The 19438-nt window shown below is 40.9% G+C and overlaps 1 protein-coding gene across 6 annotated transcripts in view; it reads right to left on the bottom strand.

Moving 5' to 3' along the window:
* The window catches only part of ddx58 (DEAD (Asp-Glu-Ala-Asp) box polypeptide 58), a 78888-nt gene that overhangs the window by 2581 nt on the left and 56869 nt on the right, over positions 1-19438 (bottom strand). For 5 of the 6 annotated variants that reach the window (XM_041186373.1, XM_041186374.1, XM_041186371.1 and 2 more), the window contains 7 exons: positions 16833-16990; positions 15888-16023; positions 12240-12388; positions 9149-9230; positions 5776-5946; positions 3621-3772; positions 1635-1781 (listed from right to left, as the gene is read on the bottom strand). In XM_041186373.1, coding sequence (XP_041042307.1) covers positions 1635-1781; positions 3621-3772; positions 5776-5946; positions 9149-9230; positions 12240-12388; positions 15888-16023; positions 16833-16990 — 995 coding nt within the window. Of the gene's footprint in view, positions 1-1634; positions 1798-3620; positions 3773-5775; positions 5947-9148; positions 9231-12239; positions 12389-15887; positions 16024-16832; positions 16991-19438 lie in introns of all 6 variants that reach the window. The other variant, XR_005942835.1, reaches the window with a different exon arrangement.

Genomic DNA, 19438 nt, shown 5'->3' with positions numbered 1-19438 from the left:
TCCAGTATTCCTGCCTCTCAATTTACAGCCCATCCATACCTCTACCATCTTGGCTTCAATTGATATTTAGTCGCTTCCTCTTTCTTAATGAGTATTTTGTATCAGTATTTAACAAGTACTCTAGCCTTGCCCTGTGCTATAAGTATATATTGTCCTCTTTTTATCTCTAATAAAATGTCATCTGTAATTTTGCTTTCCATGTGTTTATCCTATTCCCTTTTGAAAGCTACAATTGAATCTGCTTCCACCACCCTTTTAGGCAGTCCATTCCCTTGTATAGCAACTTACTACATTGAAAAAAAAATAGATGTATACTCATTTCTGGTTCTTTTGACAATCACCTTAATTCTGTGTCCTTTGATTACTGACTCTTCTGCAGATGGAAACAGTTTCTCCTTATTTACTAATTCAAGATCATGAATGGTTTTGATTGTCTCCATCAAATCTCCTCTTAATCTTCTCTGTTCTAAGAAAAACTTCAGCCTCTCCACATAACTGAAATCCCTGATTCCATTCAGGTAAATCTTCTCTGTGCCCTCTCCAAGGCCTCGCTGTTGTAATGTTTACTATCATACTGAGATCACATCAATCCTGGATTCTGAGAAACCGCAGTGCATGACTTAATTGTACAAAATAAACCTCTGCTGGGTGACTGGGTGGTTCACTGGGTTCAGAAGCTTTTATGTTCAACCAAGGGCCTGGGTTTACAATCCAACCCAGACTGGTATGATATCTGATGTCTGTAAGGTTCCTATGTGAAATGTCTTCAGATGCTCTGAACCTATTTAATTGGGTTAAAATTGGTAATCTCATTCAGAAATTACAAAATAGCTGGTGTGGGAAATGAAATATACTGATTTAGTTGATATGCTCCACCTGATCCCATGGGTTTCTGACACAGTAAATCAGATTAAAACTTCTTTCCCCATCCTTCACAATGTTCATGGGTACTGTAGTTTGTGGTCTCCTGGAAAGAGCATTCTTGTACCCAGACCATAGTACTACAGAGAGTAGTGTCTCTTTATGAAGTACCATGTAACAAACCAGCAATCTTGCTATCTCAAACTGGTTGCAGCTATATTGTTCGTTGTGCGTACTACTCAGCTAATCAAATGCTGTTCTACAACTTGGGCTCAGTTTTTCCAGTCATTAGAAATAGTTGAGACCGCTGTTCTGACTGTGAGATGATGATTCTTATCTCAATATCATTACTGTTTTTGCTGAATCACATGCTCCCAATTGGGATGCACAGTAGAATTGCAAATACTCTTAATAGTTAAATGTTAGATTTGGTAGTTTGGTAAATGAAGTAAAATTCTGTCCCCCTATTTTCTAGGCAGCAATACAATTCAGCTATCAAAAATTAATTCCAACACTGAATCGTTGTTACTAGCTGAGCAAGTGGATTCACTTTAGTGTATTTCAAAAATTATGGAATCAAATTTTATGACTAAGAACTAAGTAATGGGGGATTCTGGTATTGTATTACAAATTCTATAAATATGGTTGCACATGACTTAGTTTTTTAATATTATAATCCCCATAATTTAGAATCAAATAGTTGTCTAGCTAGAGATTACGAACAATTTCAATATGTTTATAGTCAGTGATAGATTACTGAATTCTGGTCTTACCTCTATGACTCTTATGTCATCGGAGTTGCATGCATAAATTTTGCATTTTCCACAAAGTAACTGGTAACTGACATCAGTTTTGTCTGTTCTTGGAGTACTGACCATCCATTCCCTCATTTTCTTGTCATTTACTTGAATGGTGTTAATCTTGGAGAAGAGAATTCTACAGATTAAAATAAGTTGTACCTTTGAAGGTTGCTGATTAGGCAACTGGCAAATACATTACTGCTGAATCACCCAAGTTACAACACTTTTTAAAACCAATATAGTAAATAATTTATCTTAACTATTTGCAGTTAAATAGGGAAGTCAAAATGATTTGTTTTGTGCTATTTGGGACTTGTTCACAGACAAATCACATCTCACAAGAAATGACTATACAATTAGAAACTCAAAGTAGAAGTATGTGAACATAAAAAAAATAGGAGCAGGAGTGGACCATAGGACCTCTCGTGCCTGCTCTGTCGCTCAATGAGATCATGGCATCAAATCCACTTTCCCACCCTCCCTCGATTCCCATAGGGTCCAAAAATCTATCTCCATCTTAAATTACTCAATGACTGTAGTTCTCTATCCCAGAAGGCTGTGAACGCTCAAAGATTCTAGCCTTTGAGATCTGAGATAAGGAGAAATTCCTTCAAAGTAGTAAATTGCTAACCCTTTACCCTGAGACTATAACTCCTAATTCTAGAGTCTCCAGCCAGGAGAAACAGCCTTTCAAGCCCTCTTAAGAATTATATTTTTTTTCAATGAGGTCACTTCTTACTCTTCTAAACTCCAGAGAACGTAGACCCATTCTACTCAAACACTACTTGTAATCCAGCCCTCTCATCCCAAGAGGAGAAAACTCAAGCTGCACCATTCTCGACTCATTCTAATATTCCATTAGGTAAATTACACTCAGCTGGGACTCTGCTGTAGAAAGTAATTCGCAATTTAAAAAAAAGATTTAAAGCCTTGAACATGGAATAGGAGAAGGCCATTGAGCCCCTCGAGCCTGTCGTGTGTTCAATTAGATTATGGCTGATCTGTGCCTTTAACTCCATCCACCCCCTTGGTTCTGTAACTAGTTCCCTTGTCTAATAAATTTATCAACCTTAATTTTCCATTCATCTCAGCCATAACAGCTTTTTCTGATGTGGGAGATGGACTTGGGTGATTCAGCAGTAATGTATTTGCCAGTTGCCTAATCCCCACTACTCTGTGAAGAAATGCTGCCTGACATCCCCAGGCTAGAAAGTAAAAGGTTACAAAAAGTACCAAACCATGAAATAGAGGAAATAATTCACTCAATGATCAACATAAGATTCTCATCCTCATGTGCTTGAATAGACATGGTGCCAAGAGCTTGGCTGATTTTGGCCAATTACAATGTTTGCATGATCATCCCAGCTAAATGCATAATCTCAGGTAAGATGCATTCGTTTACTCAGCACAAACTGAAGATTGAACCTCGTACCCCCAACTTTTCATGATTCAGCTGCACATCGCCCAATGCATTTATTCACTGAGCCAACATATTGTTTGCCAGTTAACAGTAGGTGCAAGTTTAAGCCAGGGCTCACGGACACCTTATGCAATTTAAATACCACTTGGGAACCAGTGGCCTCAAGGACAGTTCATTGGCCAAAGCTCTTCAGCTTTTACTTTCAAAACTATAACAAGCCTTCAGCTTGTGGAGGGTTATGCTGATGGTTAGGTGAAGAAATTAGAGAGGAGGCTTGAGTGGAGCATAAACGTCAGCGTGGACTGGATGGGCCAAGTGGTCTGTTTCTGTGCTGCATAGTGCATGATTCAATTTAAAATACTCAAAGCCTGAAGTAACAGGCAGTGCAAACTAAATTGTGAAAACAGGGGCAGTGGAACATAACCCTTTCACCTGTGATGGTGTCTACACAGGGGAGCTACATGGAACAGAATATTGCATTTCGACCAAGAATTCGATTCCAAAGCCCATTAGCATTATACCCATACACCCATTATTACCTTCTCAGCCAGGACTCTCTTGTCCAACTGTTGTACTTCATGAATAGCCTTGTACATCATCTCCTCCTGTAAAAGATTGAGCATTTCTTTCTCAACCTGCTCTTTCTTGCTGGCAATAAGGATGCACTTGCTATTTTGTGCTCTACCACGGCCTGTAACAACAACAATAAATTGCACTTGCATTGCACCCTCAAGAGGAATGAATAGAACTGTCATTTCAGAATCGCCATAAAGTGAACTTGATGCATTAACAGTATTCAGGAAAGGCTAAGTCAAAGTATGTGAACTGCCTTTCGTGGAGTAGTGGAAAACGTTTAACACACCAGGTGCATACTGTGAATAGTAACAATATAGATATTAACGGAGGCTGGCAGGTGTATCAGACTGTTTTACCAAAGTCCTTCATACCCATTGATAACTATTGTCAAATGAAATAAATAGCAACTGCAGAGCAGCATCTCTACACTTTTTCCATAGCATGTTAAATTCCTCAGGCACCCTTGATCAAATGCATCATCAAGCTCTCCATAGCCTTATATAGAATTTGGAGCACAGAAAAGGGCCATTGGGTCCATCTGGTCTGTTGGTTTTTATGCTCCACACATGACCCTCCCACACCCTTCTTCATCTAACCCTACCAGCATATCCTGTTCCTTTCTCCCTCATGTGTTTATCCAGCTTCCCCTTAAATGCACCAACCACTCCCTGTGATAAGTTCAACATTCTCACCACTCTCTGGGTAAAAAAGTTTCTCCTGAATTCCTTATTGGACTTATTAGTGACTAAGAAAAGAGTTGACGTTTCGAGTCCTCATGACCCTTCGACAGAACTTCTGTCGAAGGGTCATGAGGACTCGAAACGTCAACTCTTTTCTTCTCCGCCGATGCTGCCAGACCTGCTGAGTTTTTCCAGGTAATTCTGTTTTTGTTTTTGTTTTGGATTTCCAGCATCCGCAGTTTTTTTGTTTTTATTAGTGACTATGTTATATTTATGGCCCCTAAATACAGTCTCTTGCACCAGTGGAAATAGCTTCATTACATCTACCCTTCATAATTTTAAAGACCTTTACTGGACCACCCCCTAAGCCTTCTATTTTCTAGAGAAAGGAGCCCCAGCTTGAGGCAATTTAAGTTATGACAGAATGGAAGAATTTTATATATTTAGCCATTTCATAGCCACCAAATTACTTCTGAAGTGCAGTCACTTTTTCATCAGTTAACATTGCGGTCAATTTGCGCGTAGCAAGAACCCACAAACCAGTAAATGGGATAAGTGTCAAGTTAATCTGTCTATGATGTAAATACTTTGCAATACAATGTTAGCAGGTCTGACAGCATCTGAGGAGAGGGATACAGTTAACGTTTTGAGTCCATATGACTCTTCTTCAGAACTAACGAGAAGTAGAAATCTGATTGATTTTATACTGTTTAAGACGGGGAGGGGGGGGTGGTGGAGTAAAATAGAAGGACTGGGATCGATAGGAGCTCAGGATTTCCAGCATCCGCAGTATTTTGCTTTTATGTTAGTAACTGATTGTCCTGAAATACTGTATACAGGTAAGGAAAATGAATTGAAGTGGTACTTCCTGTGAGGAACTCTTGCCCAGACATTAAACAGCACTTCCCTCTGATCTACCAGTAAATAAAAACCAACATTGATTCCATCCATACCAACAAGGATCAGAACTGCTTGAGCAGTAGGTGCCAACTTAAAACAAATTCAACCTGTTGGACAGGTTTAGTCAGTCTTGGTTTAGTGTCCAGATTGAACTTTGAACTTTGTCTAGTGCAAACATGGTCTATCCGGCAGAAGGCAGAGAGACTGGCTTAACCTTGCTTGAATTTCATGACCCCCCCAGTTGGGAATCTTGTTCAATTGAAGAGTAAAAGCTACCAAGAAGTTTCAGTAGGAAGGGAATTATATTTTAATCCTCACCACCTCAGAATGGAACAGGTTACTGCCTGTCCTAATAACTGACCCCATTTTCACTGCATTTATTTCACTGTTATTGGAAAACCCAAAACCACTTTGCATTCAGCCACGTGTTAACCAGACCCAAACATTACTTGAGTGATACGTTGTTTGTTACAAAATAAAGGGAAGTATGGAGGAGGATAGATCAATTAATCATATCTTACTTCATCAACAACCTTACCTCTTGTTTGGATCATCTTTATAACATTACCCACATATTCGTACAATAGTACAAGGTTACACTGAGCAATGTCGATTCCTTCGTCAGCAACAGAAGTTGCTACAAGGATTTTGCTACCAGAATCGCCTTTAAATGAAGTCAGTACTTCTTTTTGTGAGGGCAAGGTCATTCCTGTAAAACACAATATATGCACTGTTAAAACAATTATGTTTAATACCTTGAATTATGTTCAGTTAAAATGAAACATTTACAATAATTCTCCATTAATGTCTCTGCAACCTCCTCCAGACTCTACAACCCTCCAAGGTCTCTGCATTTCTCCAATTCCGGCTCCTTGCCCATCCCTGATTTTCATCTCCTCCATTGTTGGCCATGCTTTCAGCTGCCTAGGCCTTAAGCTCTGGAATTTCCTCCCTAAACCTCTCTAACTCTCCTCCTTTAAGGGTCCCATCAAACCAACCTCCTCGAACAGGCTTTTAGTCAACTGTCCTAAGTATCTTGAGTGGCTTGGTGTCAAACTTTGTTAGATGATGCTCCTGTGAAGAATTGCCTAGGGGCATTTTACTATGTTAAGGGCTTTACATAAACACATATTATTGTTCTACACTGTAGTAACGTGCTCAGATTAAATCAACTTTTCTAACCCATGTACAACCTATTGTAAGCAAGTCACAATCCTTAGATTCAAACTATGTGGCTATGGTTCCTCATAATTTCATATTTACAGGTTGTACCTGTAGCTTTAAAAGCTATGCAAGAGGGCAAACTGTTGAGTGTGGTAGTGATTCTAGTGCAAAATAGCTCAATTTCTTCATATGCACCAGTTGAAATCAATTGAAGATTAATCCACAGAATCTAGCACTTTGAAAAGTTTAATACTGTAAAAATATAACACAACTGCCAAGAACTGTTCCAGTGGCAGGAGGTAACCAGAGGGCACAGATTTAAAGTGGTTGGCAAAAGAACCAGAGGTGACATGAGGAAGTTTTCATATCTATGCAGTGAGTTGTGATCTGAATGCCCTGCCTGTGGTGGAAGCAGATACAGTAATAACTTTCAAAAGGGAATGGATGATTTTTTAATATATCTGTTCATGAGATGTGGGCATCACTGGCTAGGCAGCATTTACTGCCCATCCCTAAATGCCCTCAAGAAGGTGGTGGTGAGCTGCCTTCTTGAATTGCTGCAGACCATCTGATGTAGGTACATCCAAAGTGCTGTTAGGGAGTTACAGGATTTTGACCCAGTGACAATAAAGGGACAACAATATAGTTCCAAGTCAGAATGGTGAATGGTTTAGAGGGGAACTTGCAAGTGATGGTGTTCCCATGCATCTGCTGCTCTTGTCCTTCTAGGTGATAAGAGATAAGGGGTTTGGAAGATGCTGTTGAAAAAGCCTTGGTGAGTTGCTGCAGTGCATCTTGTAGATGGTACACTCTGCTGTCACTGTGCATTGGTGTTAGAGGGAAAGAATGTTGAAGATGGTGGGTGGGGGTCTAATCAAGTGGGCTGCTTTGTCCTGGATGATGTTGAGCTTCTTGAGTGTTGTTGGAGCTGCACTCATCCAGGTAAGTGGGGAGTATTCCATCACATTCCTGACTTGTGCCTTGTAGATGGTGGACAGGATTTGGGGAGTCAGGAGGTGAGTTATTCTCTGCAGAATTTCCAGCCTCTGACCTGCTCTTGTAGCCACAGTATTTATATGGCTGGTCCAGTTTAGCTTCTGGTCAATGGTAACCCCCAGGATACCTGATTGGGAAATAATTTACAGGTAAAAGAGCAGAGGAGTGGAACTAACTGGATAACCCTACCAAAGAGCTGGCACAGGCTTAATGGACCAAATGGTTTCCTTCAGTGTTCTATCATCCTGTGATAAATGTTCCCCTTGAATCAGTGCTTCTCTAAGCAGCAGGTAGCAGGAATGTTATATTGGACTCCTCTGTGTCCAGTTCTTGCTAAACCGTCACCTTCCCAAACTGGACTTTGCCGTGGATAAGGCAAAGCAACGTTCCAAAAATACCACAACACTAGCTGTGAAACTGTAGATGATTGGCAGCCAAGTTTGTTTCTGTAAAATTGTATTTGCTGTTTTTCCTGCTGCAGTTGTAGCTCCAATGTGATAGAGGGAAGCTGACAGCACCTGATCAGTGAGGTTCCTTCCACATTTCCTCATTACAACACAGATTGCTTTGAACAGCATTGGGTGATGCACTTGAAGTGGTTAAGTTAATTAAAGGATTTGACAGAGTAGACAGAAAGAAATGATTTCCTCTGGGGTGGGGGGTTAGTTCAGATAAGGGGGCATTAACCTTGAAATTAGTGCTAGGCCATTCAGGAGTGATGTCTAGAAACATTTCTTCAAAGGGTAGTGAAAATCTGGAACTCTCTCCTCCCAAAAAACTTGAGGCTGGGGCTCAACTGAAAACTGCAAAATGGAGATTGATGAATTTTTTTGCTCGGTGGAATATATTAAGGATTGTGGAACCAAGGCAGGTAAATGGAATTAAGACACAGATCAGCCAGATCACTAAATTATCTGGTCATTATCACATTGCTGTTTGTGGGAGTTTTCTGTGCTCAAATTGGCAACTACGTTTCTTGCATTATAACAGTGAGTACGCTTCAAAAATATTTCATTGGCTGTAAAGCACTTTGAGATATCTGGAAGTTGTGAAAGGTGCTATATAAAATGTAAGTCTTTCTTTAACTGAATGGCAGAACCTGCTCCAGGGATCTGAATTACCTATCCTTGTCTCATTATTCGGAAAGGGAGAGTGGAAGTAAAATACCAAGAGGTATTTTGGCACTCAATCTTTGCATGAATTAATTAATTATATATCTATCATTTTTAAACGACTGGTTATAAATTCAAAATGTTTCTTTTTGTGCAGCACCCAAATGTGTTTGATTTCAGTAAATGCAGTTGAGGGTACTTAGTGGCCACACCAGAAACAGAATCATGCAGCAGCCATGGAGGCCATTGAGTCCATCTTGTCTGAGCTGGCACTAGTCCAACTGGTCCCCACTTCCCTGTTCTTTCCCCATAGCCCTGTACATTTCTCCTTTTCAAGTATTTAGCCAAATCCTTTTTGAATGGTACTGCTGAATCTACTTCCACAAGCTTTTCAGACAGCACATTCCTGTTCACAACAACTCGCTGTATAAAACAAAATTCCCCTCTGGTTCTTTTTCAAATTATTCTAAATCTGTGTCCTCTGGTTACTGGCCCTCCTGCCAGTGGAAACAATTTCTACTTAGTTATTCTTATCAAAATCCTTCATAATTTTAACACCTCATACTTCAATATCAACATCTTAGTACTGAGTACAGTTTATCATGTTAAAGGCTATAATAGTTCCACATATGATATTACCTGTGCTCTTGGATCTTCCCAATAACATTTCAGGTTTTAAAAATGCCAATGTCTGACATTCTTGTAACCACTTCTTCAAAGCCTGTATATTTAAAGAAATAGAAGATAATATACACTTTTAAATTGATATAAATGTACCTCAAATAAAGATTATCCTACCCTAACATCAGGACTTAATTTGGATAGGTTTCACATTTTTCTGTATTTGATTTCAAGTAAGATTTTGTTTCTAAAATTCAGACATTTATGAAAATATTTACTTTCTATTGTAAGCATAGGAAGAACAAGAGGAGGCCATTAAGACCCTTGAGCCTTTTCCGCCATTTAATTAGATCATGGCTGATCTGTAAGTTAACTCTCTTACTTGCCTTGGCTGCATTACCTTGCCTAACAAAAAAATGAGGGGATTTGTTCCTTTAGTTAGCTTTCATTGTTTTAATTTCACCTATAACCCCCTTTCAATCCCTCTGCCACCTTCGACAACATGGGAAGAGCTTTCAATTTGGGTTGGGCGTGGTACCGGGGAGGGGGGTCGGGTAATGTTTTAATGTGTGGGAGACCACAACCACCACCCCCTCCCCCTACCCATCTTGCTAGAGTTGAAAGTTTCACCCGTGATACTTCATCAGCCTAATTCTGTTAGCACAAAATGTCAGTGACTGACTAAGCCCGAAGTGAAGAACAAAATTGACAAGAGCTGAAGAGAAGGCTAAGCAAATGGAGAATGCTGGAGGGATGGCCGAAATGTGGGAATACCTTTTGAAAGAAATATGGTGAAAATGGAGGGATGTAAGGGAATCTTGACGTTGTTAGGCTAATCCGTTGAAGAATTTTGGACCTTTGCTACTTGTTCTAAGGATGACTAAAATAATGGTCTTGAATGGGACTTTCACTTTCTTGGTAAAGAACATAGTTGATAGCTTGACCAAGGCCTAGATACAGGGCCAGGATACATACTCTGGACATCACAGTTTAGGAAGGATGTGAAAGCTTTGGAGAGGGTACAGGAGAGATTTGTCAGAGCGGATCCAGGGACAAGGGATTTCATTGGATGGACTAGAAAAGTTGGAATTGATAGTTTTAGAGCAGAGAAAACCAACAGAATTGCTAGAGGCGTTCCAAATCATGAAACATGCAGATAAAGAACATAAGAAATAGGAGCAGGAGTAGGCCATTTGGTCCCTCAAGCCTGCTCTGCCATTCAATAAGAGCATGGCTGATCTGCCCCAAGCCTCAACTTCTCTTTCGTGCTAGCTCCTCATAGCCCTCAGCTCCCCAATATTGCAAAAATCTATCTACCTCCTCTTTAAATACTTTCAGTGATTTAGCCTCCACAACTCTCTGGGGTAGAGAATTCCAGACATTCACTGCCCTCAGAGAAGAAATTCCTTCACATCTCAGTTTTAAACGTGTCCCCTTATTCTGTAACTATGTCCCCTAGTTCGAGATTCCCCCACTAGTGGAAATATCTTCTCAATATCTACCCTGTCAAACCCCCTCAGAATCTTGTACGTTTCAATAAGGTCACCCCTCATTCTTCTAAACTCTAATGAATAAAGGCCTAACCTGTTTAGCTGTTCTTGGTAAGTCAACCTCTTCATCCCAGGAATCAGTCTAGTGAATCTCTTTTGAATTGCCTCCGATGTCAGTACATCCTTTCTTAAATACGGGGACCAAAACTGTACACAGTACTCCAGGTACAGCCTCACCAACACCCTGTACAGTTGTAACAAGACTTCCCAATTTTTAAACTCCAACCTCCTAGCAATACAGGCCAAAATTCCATTTGCTTTCTTAGTTACTTGCTGCAGGAAATAAAGGAAAGGCAATAAAGGGAAACTGTTCTCAATGGAGAGCCACTGGTGCAGTGGTTAGTGCTGCTGCCTTATAGCTTCAGGGACCCGGGTTTGATCCTGACATCGGGTGTCTGTCTGTTTGGAGCTTGCACGTTCTCCCTGTGCCCATATGGGTTTCTTCCGGGTGCTCCAGTTTCCTCCCACTGTCTAAAGACGTGCTGGTTAGGCAGACTGACTATGGTAAATTGCCCTTTAGTGTGTGTCCTGTGATGGACTGGCATCCCATCCTGGGTGTACCCCTCCTAGCACCCATTGCCTGTCAGGATAGGCTCTGACTCCCTGTGAATTGGATGATGCAGCTCTGGAAAAGTGAATGAGTGTTTTCAGTGGCTGAAGGTTTGATAACTGGAGGGTACAGATTTAAGGTTGGAATGCAGTACCTATTAGGGTGGTGGAAATAGATTCAATGATAACTTTCAACAGGGATTTGGATAAATACTTGAAGGAGGAAAACTTGTAGAGATGTAGGGAAAGGGCCAAGGAGTTAGACTAACTGGGTTGCTTTCAAAAGAGATGGCACAGACTCAATGGGTTGAATGACCTCTGTCAGTGCTGTACTAGTCTATGATTCTATTCTATATTTTTTTAAATTCATTTACGGGATGTGGGCATTGTTGGCTAGGCCAGCATTTATTGCCCTTCCCTAATTGCCATATTCTATATTATCCAGAATGCTGAGAGAAGAACTTTTGTGTTAGCCAGGAGCCTTAGTAAGATCAATGGAATCATTGTAAGAAACTGTGTAAACAATTACAGAGATAAGGAGGCAAGCTCTACAAATTGTTAAGAGATTATTTGACGTTTGATAATTAAACAGCAGATTTTGGAAAGGAAACCACAGCTCATTCTACTAGGGTTTTCAGGGGAATCACAACTTATTCTGGTCAAACTAGTTCTTCCTACTGAATCTGGTGATTAATAAAGGCTGCATATAATGACAGCACAAGTCTCAACCAGAATGGCAATAATTGATGGGGAAATCATGCCTGTAGACTGCGCTGCTGTAAATGATTGGGATTGCTTTTACTCACATAATATGTATTGTGTAACTATCCTCCACTCATTGCATTTTTGGTGGAGAAATAATCCTGTTTATATCAGGAGACTTTGCTGTAGTTTCAGTCATGAGCTTTGTTTGCTGCAGGGTGTACAGACTCATTTCAATGGACTCTGCTGTTAACACTTGCTCTGTTAATAAATGCATTCTTATAAATGCGACTAAACAGGCAGCTTACATCTGCAAGTGCTCTAGTTCGGACAAACAGGATAGTTCTGGTCTTTGGATTGTTATTGTATTCCTGGCTCAGAATGCTCCTCACTTCAGTAAGCTTGGGATTCTCATTTCTCGGATCAGCATCGATTTCCAGCAGTTGCTGTTTCTTATCTAAGGGACACAAAGCAAAAAGCGGGATTCAGCTGATATAGCAAAAAACGACAATGGACAACAGGCAGTGCACATGATCAAGCATAAATAAACTTTCTTCAACAACCTGCATTTATAAAGCACCTTTAACATGGCAACACATCCCCAGGAGTGTGATCAAACACTGAGCCATGTTGGAGATAATAGGGGGAGGTGGTGGCATACTGCTAATGTCATTGACCCAGTAATCCAGAGGCCCAGGCTAATGTTTTGGGGTACATGGGTTCAAATCCCACCAATGGAGCTGGTGGAATTCCAACTTCAATTAATAAGGTCTGGAATTTAGTAATGGTGACCATGAAACTATCATTGATTGTTGTAAAAACCACACTGGTTCATTAATGTCCTTTTAGGGAAGGAAATCTGCCATCACAGAATCTTAACTGTACAGAAGGAGGCCATTCAGTCAATCATGTCTGCACCAGCTCTTCAAATGAACATTATGACCTAGTGCCATTGCCCTGCCTTTCCCCCATATCCCTGCACATGGTTTATATTCAAATAATCATCTAATGTCCTACTGGATGCCTCGATTGAGCCTGCCTCCACCACACTTGCACACAGTGCATTCCAGACCTGAGCCACTTGTATGAAAAGGTTTGCTTCTTTTGCAAATCACTAAATCTATGCCCTCTCATTTTTGATCCTTTTATGAGTGGGAACAGCTCCTCCCTATCTACTCTGACCAGCCCCCTCATGATTTTGAACGTCTCTATTACATCTCCTCTTAGCTACCTTCTCTCCAAGGCAAACAGTCCCAGCCTCTCCAATCTATCCCCATAGCTGAAGTTTCTCATCCCTGGAACCATTCTTGTAAACCTCTTCTGTACTCTCACCAATATGTTGACATCCTTCCTATAATATGGTGTCCAGAACTGTACACAATATTCCAGCTGAGGTCTAATGAGTGTCTTATATAAATTCAGCATAACCTCCCTGCTCTTGTACTCTATGCCTGTATTAATAAAGCCCAGGATACTGCATGCTTTATTAACTGCTCTCTCCACCTGTCCTGCCACCTTCAATGATATATGCACATATACACCCAGGTCTTTCTGCTCCTGCACCCCTTATTTTATATTGTCTGTCCATGTTCTTCCTACCAAAATGCATCACCCTACACTTCTCCACATTGAACTTCATCTGCCATCTATCTGCCCACTCCACCAACTTGTCTATGTCCTCTTGAAGTTCCACACCATCCTCCTCGCAGTTCACAACAGTCCCATGCTTCCTATCATCTGCAAACTTTGAAATTGTCTCCTGCACACCAAGATCTAGATCATTGATATATATTGGAAACAGCAATAGTCCCAATACCGACCCCTGGGGAACTCCACTACAAGCCTTCCTCCAGCCTGAAAAATATCTATTGACCGTTATTCTCTGCTTCCTATTTTTCAGCCAATTTTGTATCCATGTTGCTGCTGTCCCTTTTATTCCATAAGCAATAGCTTTGCTCACAAGTCAGTTGTGTGGTGCTATGTAAAATGCCTTTTCGAAGTTCATGTACACCACACCATTACCCTCATCCACCTGTTCTGTTACCTCTTCAAAAAACTCCAGCAAGTTAGTTCAACACAATTTCCCCTTTAGAAATCCATGCTGGCTCTTCTTTATCAACCCATATTTTTTCATGTGACTACTAATTCTACCCCAAATAATTGTTTTCAGAATCTTGCCCACCACTGAAGTTAAACTCAGAGATAGAAACAAAAACAAAAAACTGCGGATGCTGGAAATCCAAAACAAAAACAGAATTACCTGGACAAACTCAGCAGGTCTGGCAGCATCGGCGGAGAAGCTGCCAGACCTGCTGAGTTTGTCCAGGTAATACTGAAGTTAAACTGACTGGTCTGTAATTGCTGGGCTTACCCTTACAACCTTTTTTGAACAAGGGTGTAATGTTTGCAATTCTCCAGTCCTCTGACAGCACCCCTGAGTCTAGGGAAGATTGAAAGTTCATGTCAGTGCACCTGCAATTTCTACTCTCACTTCCTTCAATATCCTTGAATGCATCTCATCCGATCCCAGTGCCTTGTCGACTTTAAGTACCGACAGTCTATTCAATACTTCCTCCTTATCAATTTTGAACCCTTCTAGTGATAAAGTTTCCTCGTCTGTCACCGTGGCCTGGGTAGCATCTACCTTTTGGGTGAATACGGATGCAAAATGTTCTTCTATTACCTCAGCCATGGCCCCTTTGTCCATGTGTAAATTCCCTTTTAGGTCCCTAATTGGCCCTACTCTTCCTATTACCACCCTTTTACTATTTACATACCTATAGAAGACTTTGGGATCCCCTTTATGTTGGCTGCCAGCCTTTTCTAATAATCCCTCTTCACTTTAATATGCTTTTTCACCTCTCCTCTGGACCTTCTCAATTGTATTTTCTACCCCTGACACCTGTCATAAGCACACTTTTCTTCGTTACCTTAATTTCAATCTCCTTTTTCATCCAGGGAGCTCTGGATTTGTTTGTCCTACTTTTCCCTTTCGATGGAATATATCTTGACTGTGCCCCGAACCAATTCTTTTTTGAAGGTAGCCCATTGCTCAGCTACAGTTTTTCCTGCCAATCTTTCGTTCCAGTCTATTTGGCCCAGCTCCATTCTTGCCCCATCGAAGTCGGCTCTTGTCCAGTTAATTATTTATACTCTGGATTGCCCATCGTCCTTTTCTATCATCATCCTAAAACGTGCAATACAATGATCATTGTCTCCTAAATGCTCCCCCACTGACACTTGGTCTACCTGGCCCAACTCATTTCCAAGAACCAGGTCCAACAGTGTGTTTTTTCTTGTTAGATTGGACACATACTGCTGTAGAAAATTCTACTGAACACAATCTAGGAACTTGTGCCCCTCTCTGCCCTTTACACTACCACTGTTCCAGTCTACCTGGTCTGGCCTACACTGTGAATCCAGGCCCACAGCAATGCTGTCAACTCATAACTGCCCTCTGAAATGGCCTAGCAAGCCACTCAGTTCAAGGGCAATTAGGGTTTGGCAAAAAAATATTGGCCTTGACAGTGACACCCATATCCCATGGAAGAATTTTTTAAAAATTAGACAAATGACCAACTGTTCTGTCGAATAGTTAGGTTTGAAGGGGCGTCTTAAAAGAGTTGAGAGGTTTAGGAAGGCAGTTCCAGACCGTAGGCTCAGACAGGTGAAGGCACGACTGCCAATGGTGGAGTGATGAAAATTGGGGACTACAGAGGCCAGAATTGGAGAAGTGCAGCTACCTTGGAGGGTTCTATGGATGGTGGAGGTTACAGGGATAGGCAGGGGGTAAGGCCTTGGAGGGATTTGGAAACAGAGATAAGAATCTTAAAACTGAGGCTGACCTTCCCAAGCCAGAATATAAAAGGAGACGAAAGATAAAACTTCCCCTAAAGTTTTATGAACATGAAAGATACAAAGCTTGATCAATAACTCAAGCATAATAAATTTCTTACTTTCAAATAATGCAGTAAGCTCTTGTTCTGTCTCATCGCATCCACCTCCCTTCACATTATTAAAAAATTCCTCCAGATATTCTACTGCATCTTTGGTGCGGGCATCATCATTGATAATCATAGCGTCGTTGTATTTCTAAGGGCAAAGAGAGGTTATCATTAAACCAATAAAGGAGAACAATAATGTGCGGTAAAACTACCAAAGTAAATGGGGAATTCATTGTGTGGCCATCAAGAGGGGAATAAGAGAAAGTGTTTTGAAATGATACAACAAGGAATAGATTCTAATATATAAATAATAACAAATTGCATTTATGTAGTGCTTATAATGCAGTAAAAAACCCCAAGGTGCTTCACATTATGACACAATTTGTCACCAATCCACTTAAGGAGATTATTAAGAGGGATGACCAAAAGCCTCAGTTCCGAAGAAGTCATATTGGACTCGAAACGTTAACTCTGTTTCTCTCTTCACAGGTGCTGCCAGGCCTGCTGAGTATTTCCAGCATTTTCTGTTTTTATTTCAGAGTACTTTGCTTTTTCAGTATGACCAAAAGCTTGTTTAAAAGAGGAAGGTTTTTAAGGAGTGCCTCATAGCAAGAGAGAGAGAGAGGGGCTGAGATTTAGGGAGGGAATTCTGGGGCTCAGGGCACCACCAGCTGATGGCAGAAGGACCAGCCAGTAATGGAATATAAAATCATCAGAGTTGATACAATGAACAGATGATGAATCATATATCCAAACAGTTCAATCGCATTAGGTTTTTAGTTTAAATTCTTAATTTAGAATAAAATACTGCACTGTACCATAAAGCTTGTCCTTGGAGTTCAAGATCACCAATGGTTGAGTTTAAAATGAAACTAGCTGGGAGCCGATCACATGCACACACCTAAAACCCTATTGATGGCCAGGCTTGTGACAGCTGTACAGACAAGTTCCTCTCACCCGCAAGTGCTCAGTGTAAGTGAATAGTGCCCGGCAGATCTGCCTCTCCTTTTCCACATCATCCATTCGGAGAACTTTGCACTTTTTCTGCACTTCAATGATCCATTGCTCATACTTCTGCGTACCACGGTTTCTGTTCTGGATGTTCGAAAGATCATCTGCAAGGACAAAATACAGTCAACTCCAACTGCTCGCAAACCCCTCTACTGTGAACTTGTTTACCTGCGTGAAAATGTTTGTACATCCAATGGCGGCTCGCAGCCCCAAATCTTCGTTCATCTGCAATTTAACATTTAAAACTTCTCACCTAAACATATGTTGGTCCCAAAATAAGTAAAAGACTGAATTTAGAGGCCATAAAAAATGATGCTTATGTGTTGTCTTTCCCATGTGGAAAGTGCATTGCGCATGTGCCATCTCTAACTACACGTGGTTTTCTGTGATTTACAGGATACAGTAACTCCCGACCAGTATTTTGCAATACAGGTACACTGCAGCACTATACTAAAAAATGAGGGAGCCAGAGCCAAGCAGAAAATGTCCCAGAAGAGTGATGACATTTGAACACAAAGTCACAATCTTAGAGTGAAAAATGGTGCAAGCGCTTCTATGTTGGCCAGGGAATACTCTGTCAATGAACTCACAATCAGGTGCATTAGGCAGTCAGAAGAAAGAATAAGGGCCAGTGTTGGTGTTTCTGGTAGTCGTACTACCAGGTTAACTTTTGTGAGCAGGAGAAATCCACACTTTTCAAAGGAGGACCCCAGTTAATGGTCCAATCATTCAAAACAAAGCACTTGAATTGTACCTGCACATAATGAGTAGTAAAGAGGATAGTGCTGGTGTCACCAGTGATGATGAAGGTGGTGCAGAAGGTGTCTCTTCATCGACTTCCAAAGGATTCCCAGCCAGCACTGGATGGTTCGATCACTTTAAAAAGCGTTTTAGGTTGTATAATGTGAAGTTGGTGGGGGAGGCTGCTTCTGCTGACCATGCAGCTGCAGGAGAGTTTCCCAATGTGCTGCAGGAATACATTGAGGAGAGAGGCTACCAGGCAGAAAAGGTCTTTAACACAGATGTAACTGGTCTTTTCTGGAAGAAGATGCCAAATAGGACCTACATTTCGAAAGAAGAAAAGACAGCTCCTGGGTTTAAAGCAACAAAGGACAAGCTGACACTCCTGTTATGTGTCAACATGGCTAGTTTTGAATGTAAACCAATGCTGGCTTATAGGTCAGATAACACTTGAACTTTTAAAGGGAAAAATAAACCTCATCTGCCAGTCTTTTGGAAGGCTAATAGCAATGCCTGGGTTACAGGAATAGTGTTGAAGACTGGTTTGCCAATTGCTTTCTGCCAGAGGTCAGGACTTTTCTGAAGGAAAAGAACCTGTCTTTCAAGGTCCTACTAATCCTCGATAATGCATCTGGGCATCTACAACCTCGTGCAGAGACTATGCAGATGTTGACATTTTGTTTTTACCCTGAAATATGACCTCCCTTATCCAGCCAATGCACTGGGGGATCATTGCCTCATTCAAGGCTTACTACAGCCAATAAATTCTTCATCTTCACATCCTTCATCTTCTGGAAGCAGACCCCTCAGCTGTAGTCCGCGATTGCTGAAAGGAATTCAACATCCTCATAGCAGTAGGCATAATTAAAGACTCATGAGATGAAGTTAGAGCTTCAACCATAAATGCCTGTTGGAAAAAAGTTTGGCATGAGGCAGTGAATGATTTCATAGGGTTCTCTAATGTGGAAGCTGAAGTGGCCAGGATTGTTGACTTGGCAAAACAAGTTGGAAGGGAGGAATTTGAAGACCTGGTCATATATGAAGTGGATGAGTTGCTTCAATCTCATCAAGAGGAACTCTCTATGGAAGAATTAGTTGAACTGATGGGGTTAAATGACCCTAAACAGAAGCAGGATGAAGAGGCAAGAAGGCTCAATTCACAACCAAGGTGATGGCAGATCTCACAAGATCAGCTGAAGATTTGAAAAAACAGGCAATAAGCCACGATACATGGAGAGATGCAGTGCCTTTAGTAGAGCAACTAGCACAGCTATTGCTCCTTACCTAGAACTTTAAAAAACTGAAGAACAAAAGGTGAAGCAGTCAACAATAATATTGTTCTTTACATTCACATCAACGTCTGTATCAGCCATGCCACCCACTCTCTCTACCTCCAATCTCAAGTACAGTGCCTGTACTGTGCAGTAATGTACTGTAATTTGTACTATTCTGTAATTGACAAGTTTTACATTGTTCTTGTTTTCTTGTGTTGCTGAACAATATTTGCAGTAAAATTGTCTTGAATTTACTCAAAAACAGTTTTTAATGCCTCTTTTCCTTTAAAAATGTCAAATCTTGGGATGGTTGGAACCTATCTAATTCACTCCCATGATGAAGTATGTTTGCCATTCACAATTTCTCCCTTTGCAGGAATTCGAGCGAATGTAACCCCCGCGAATGGCGGGAATTTATAGTAAACACTAAAAGAGATGACTCATTGCATTGCTAAAGGTGATACTCTCTTCTGATCAGCTGGACTGGAGATACAGGCAGGAGATGATGTGTATTAGAAAGCCACACCAATACTGACA

The sequence above is a fragment of the Carcharodon carcharias genome, chromosome 4 (assembly GCF_017639515.1).
Source record: "Carcharodon carcharias isolate sCarCar2 chromosome 4, sCarCar2.pri, whole genome shotgun sequence".
NCBI classification, from domain to species: Eukaryota; Metazoa; Chordata; class Chondrichthyes; order Lamniformes; family Lamnidae; genus Carcharodon; species Carcharodon carcharias.
Note: the sequence above shows the minus strand (reverse complement) of the source record. Positions and strands in the feature narration are given on the sequence as shown.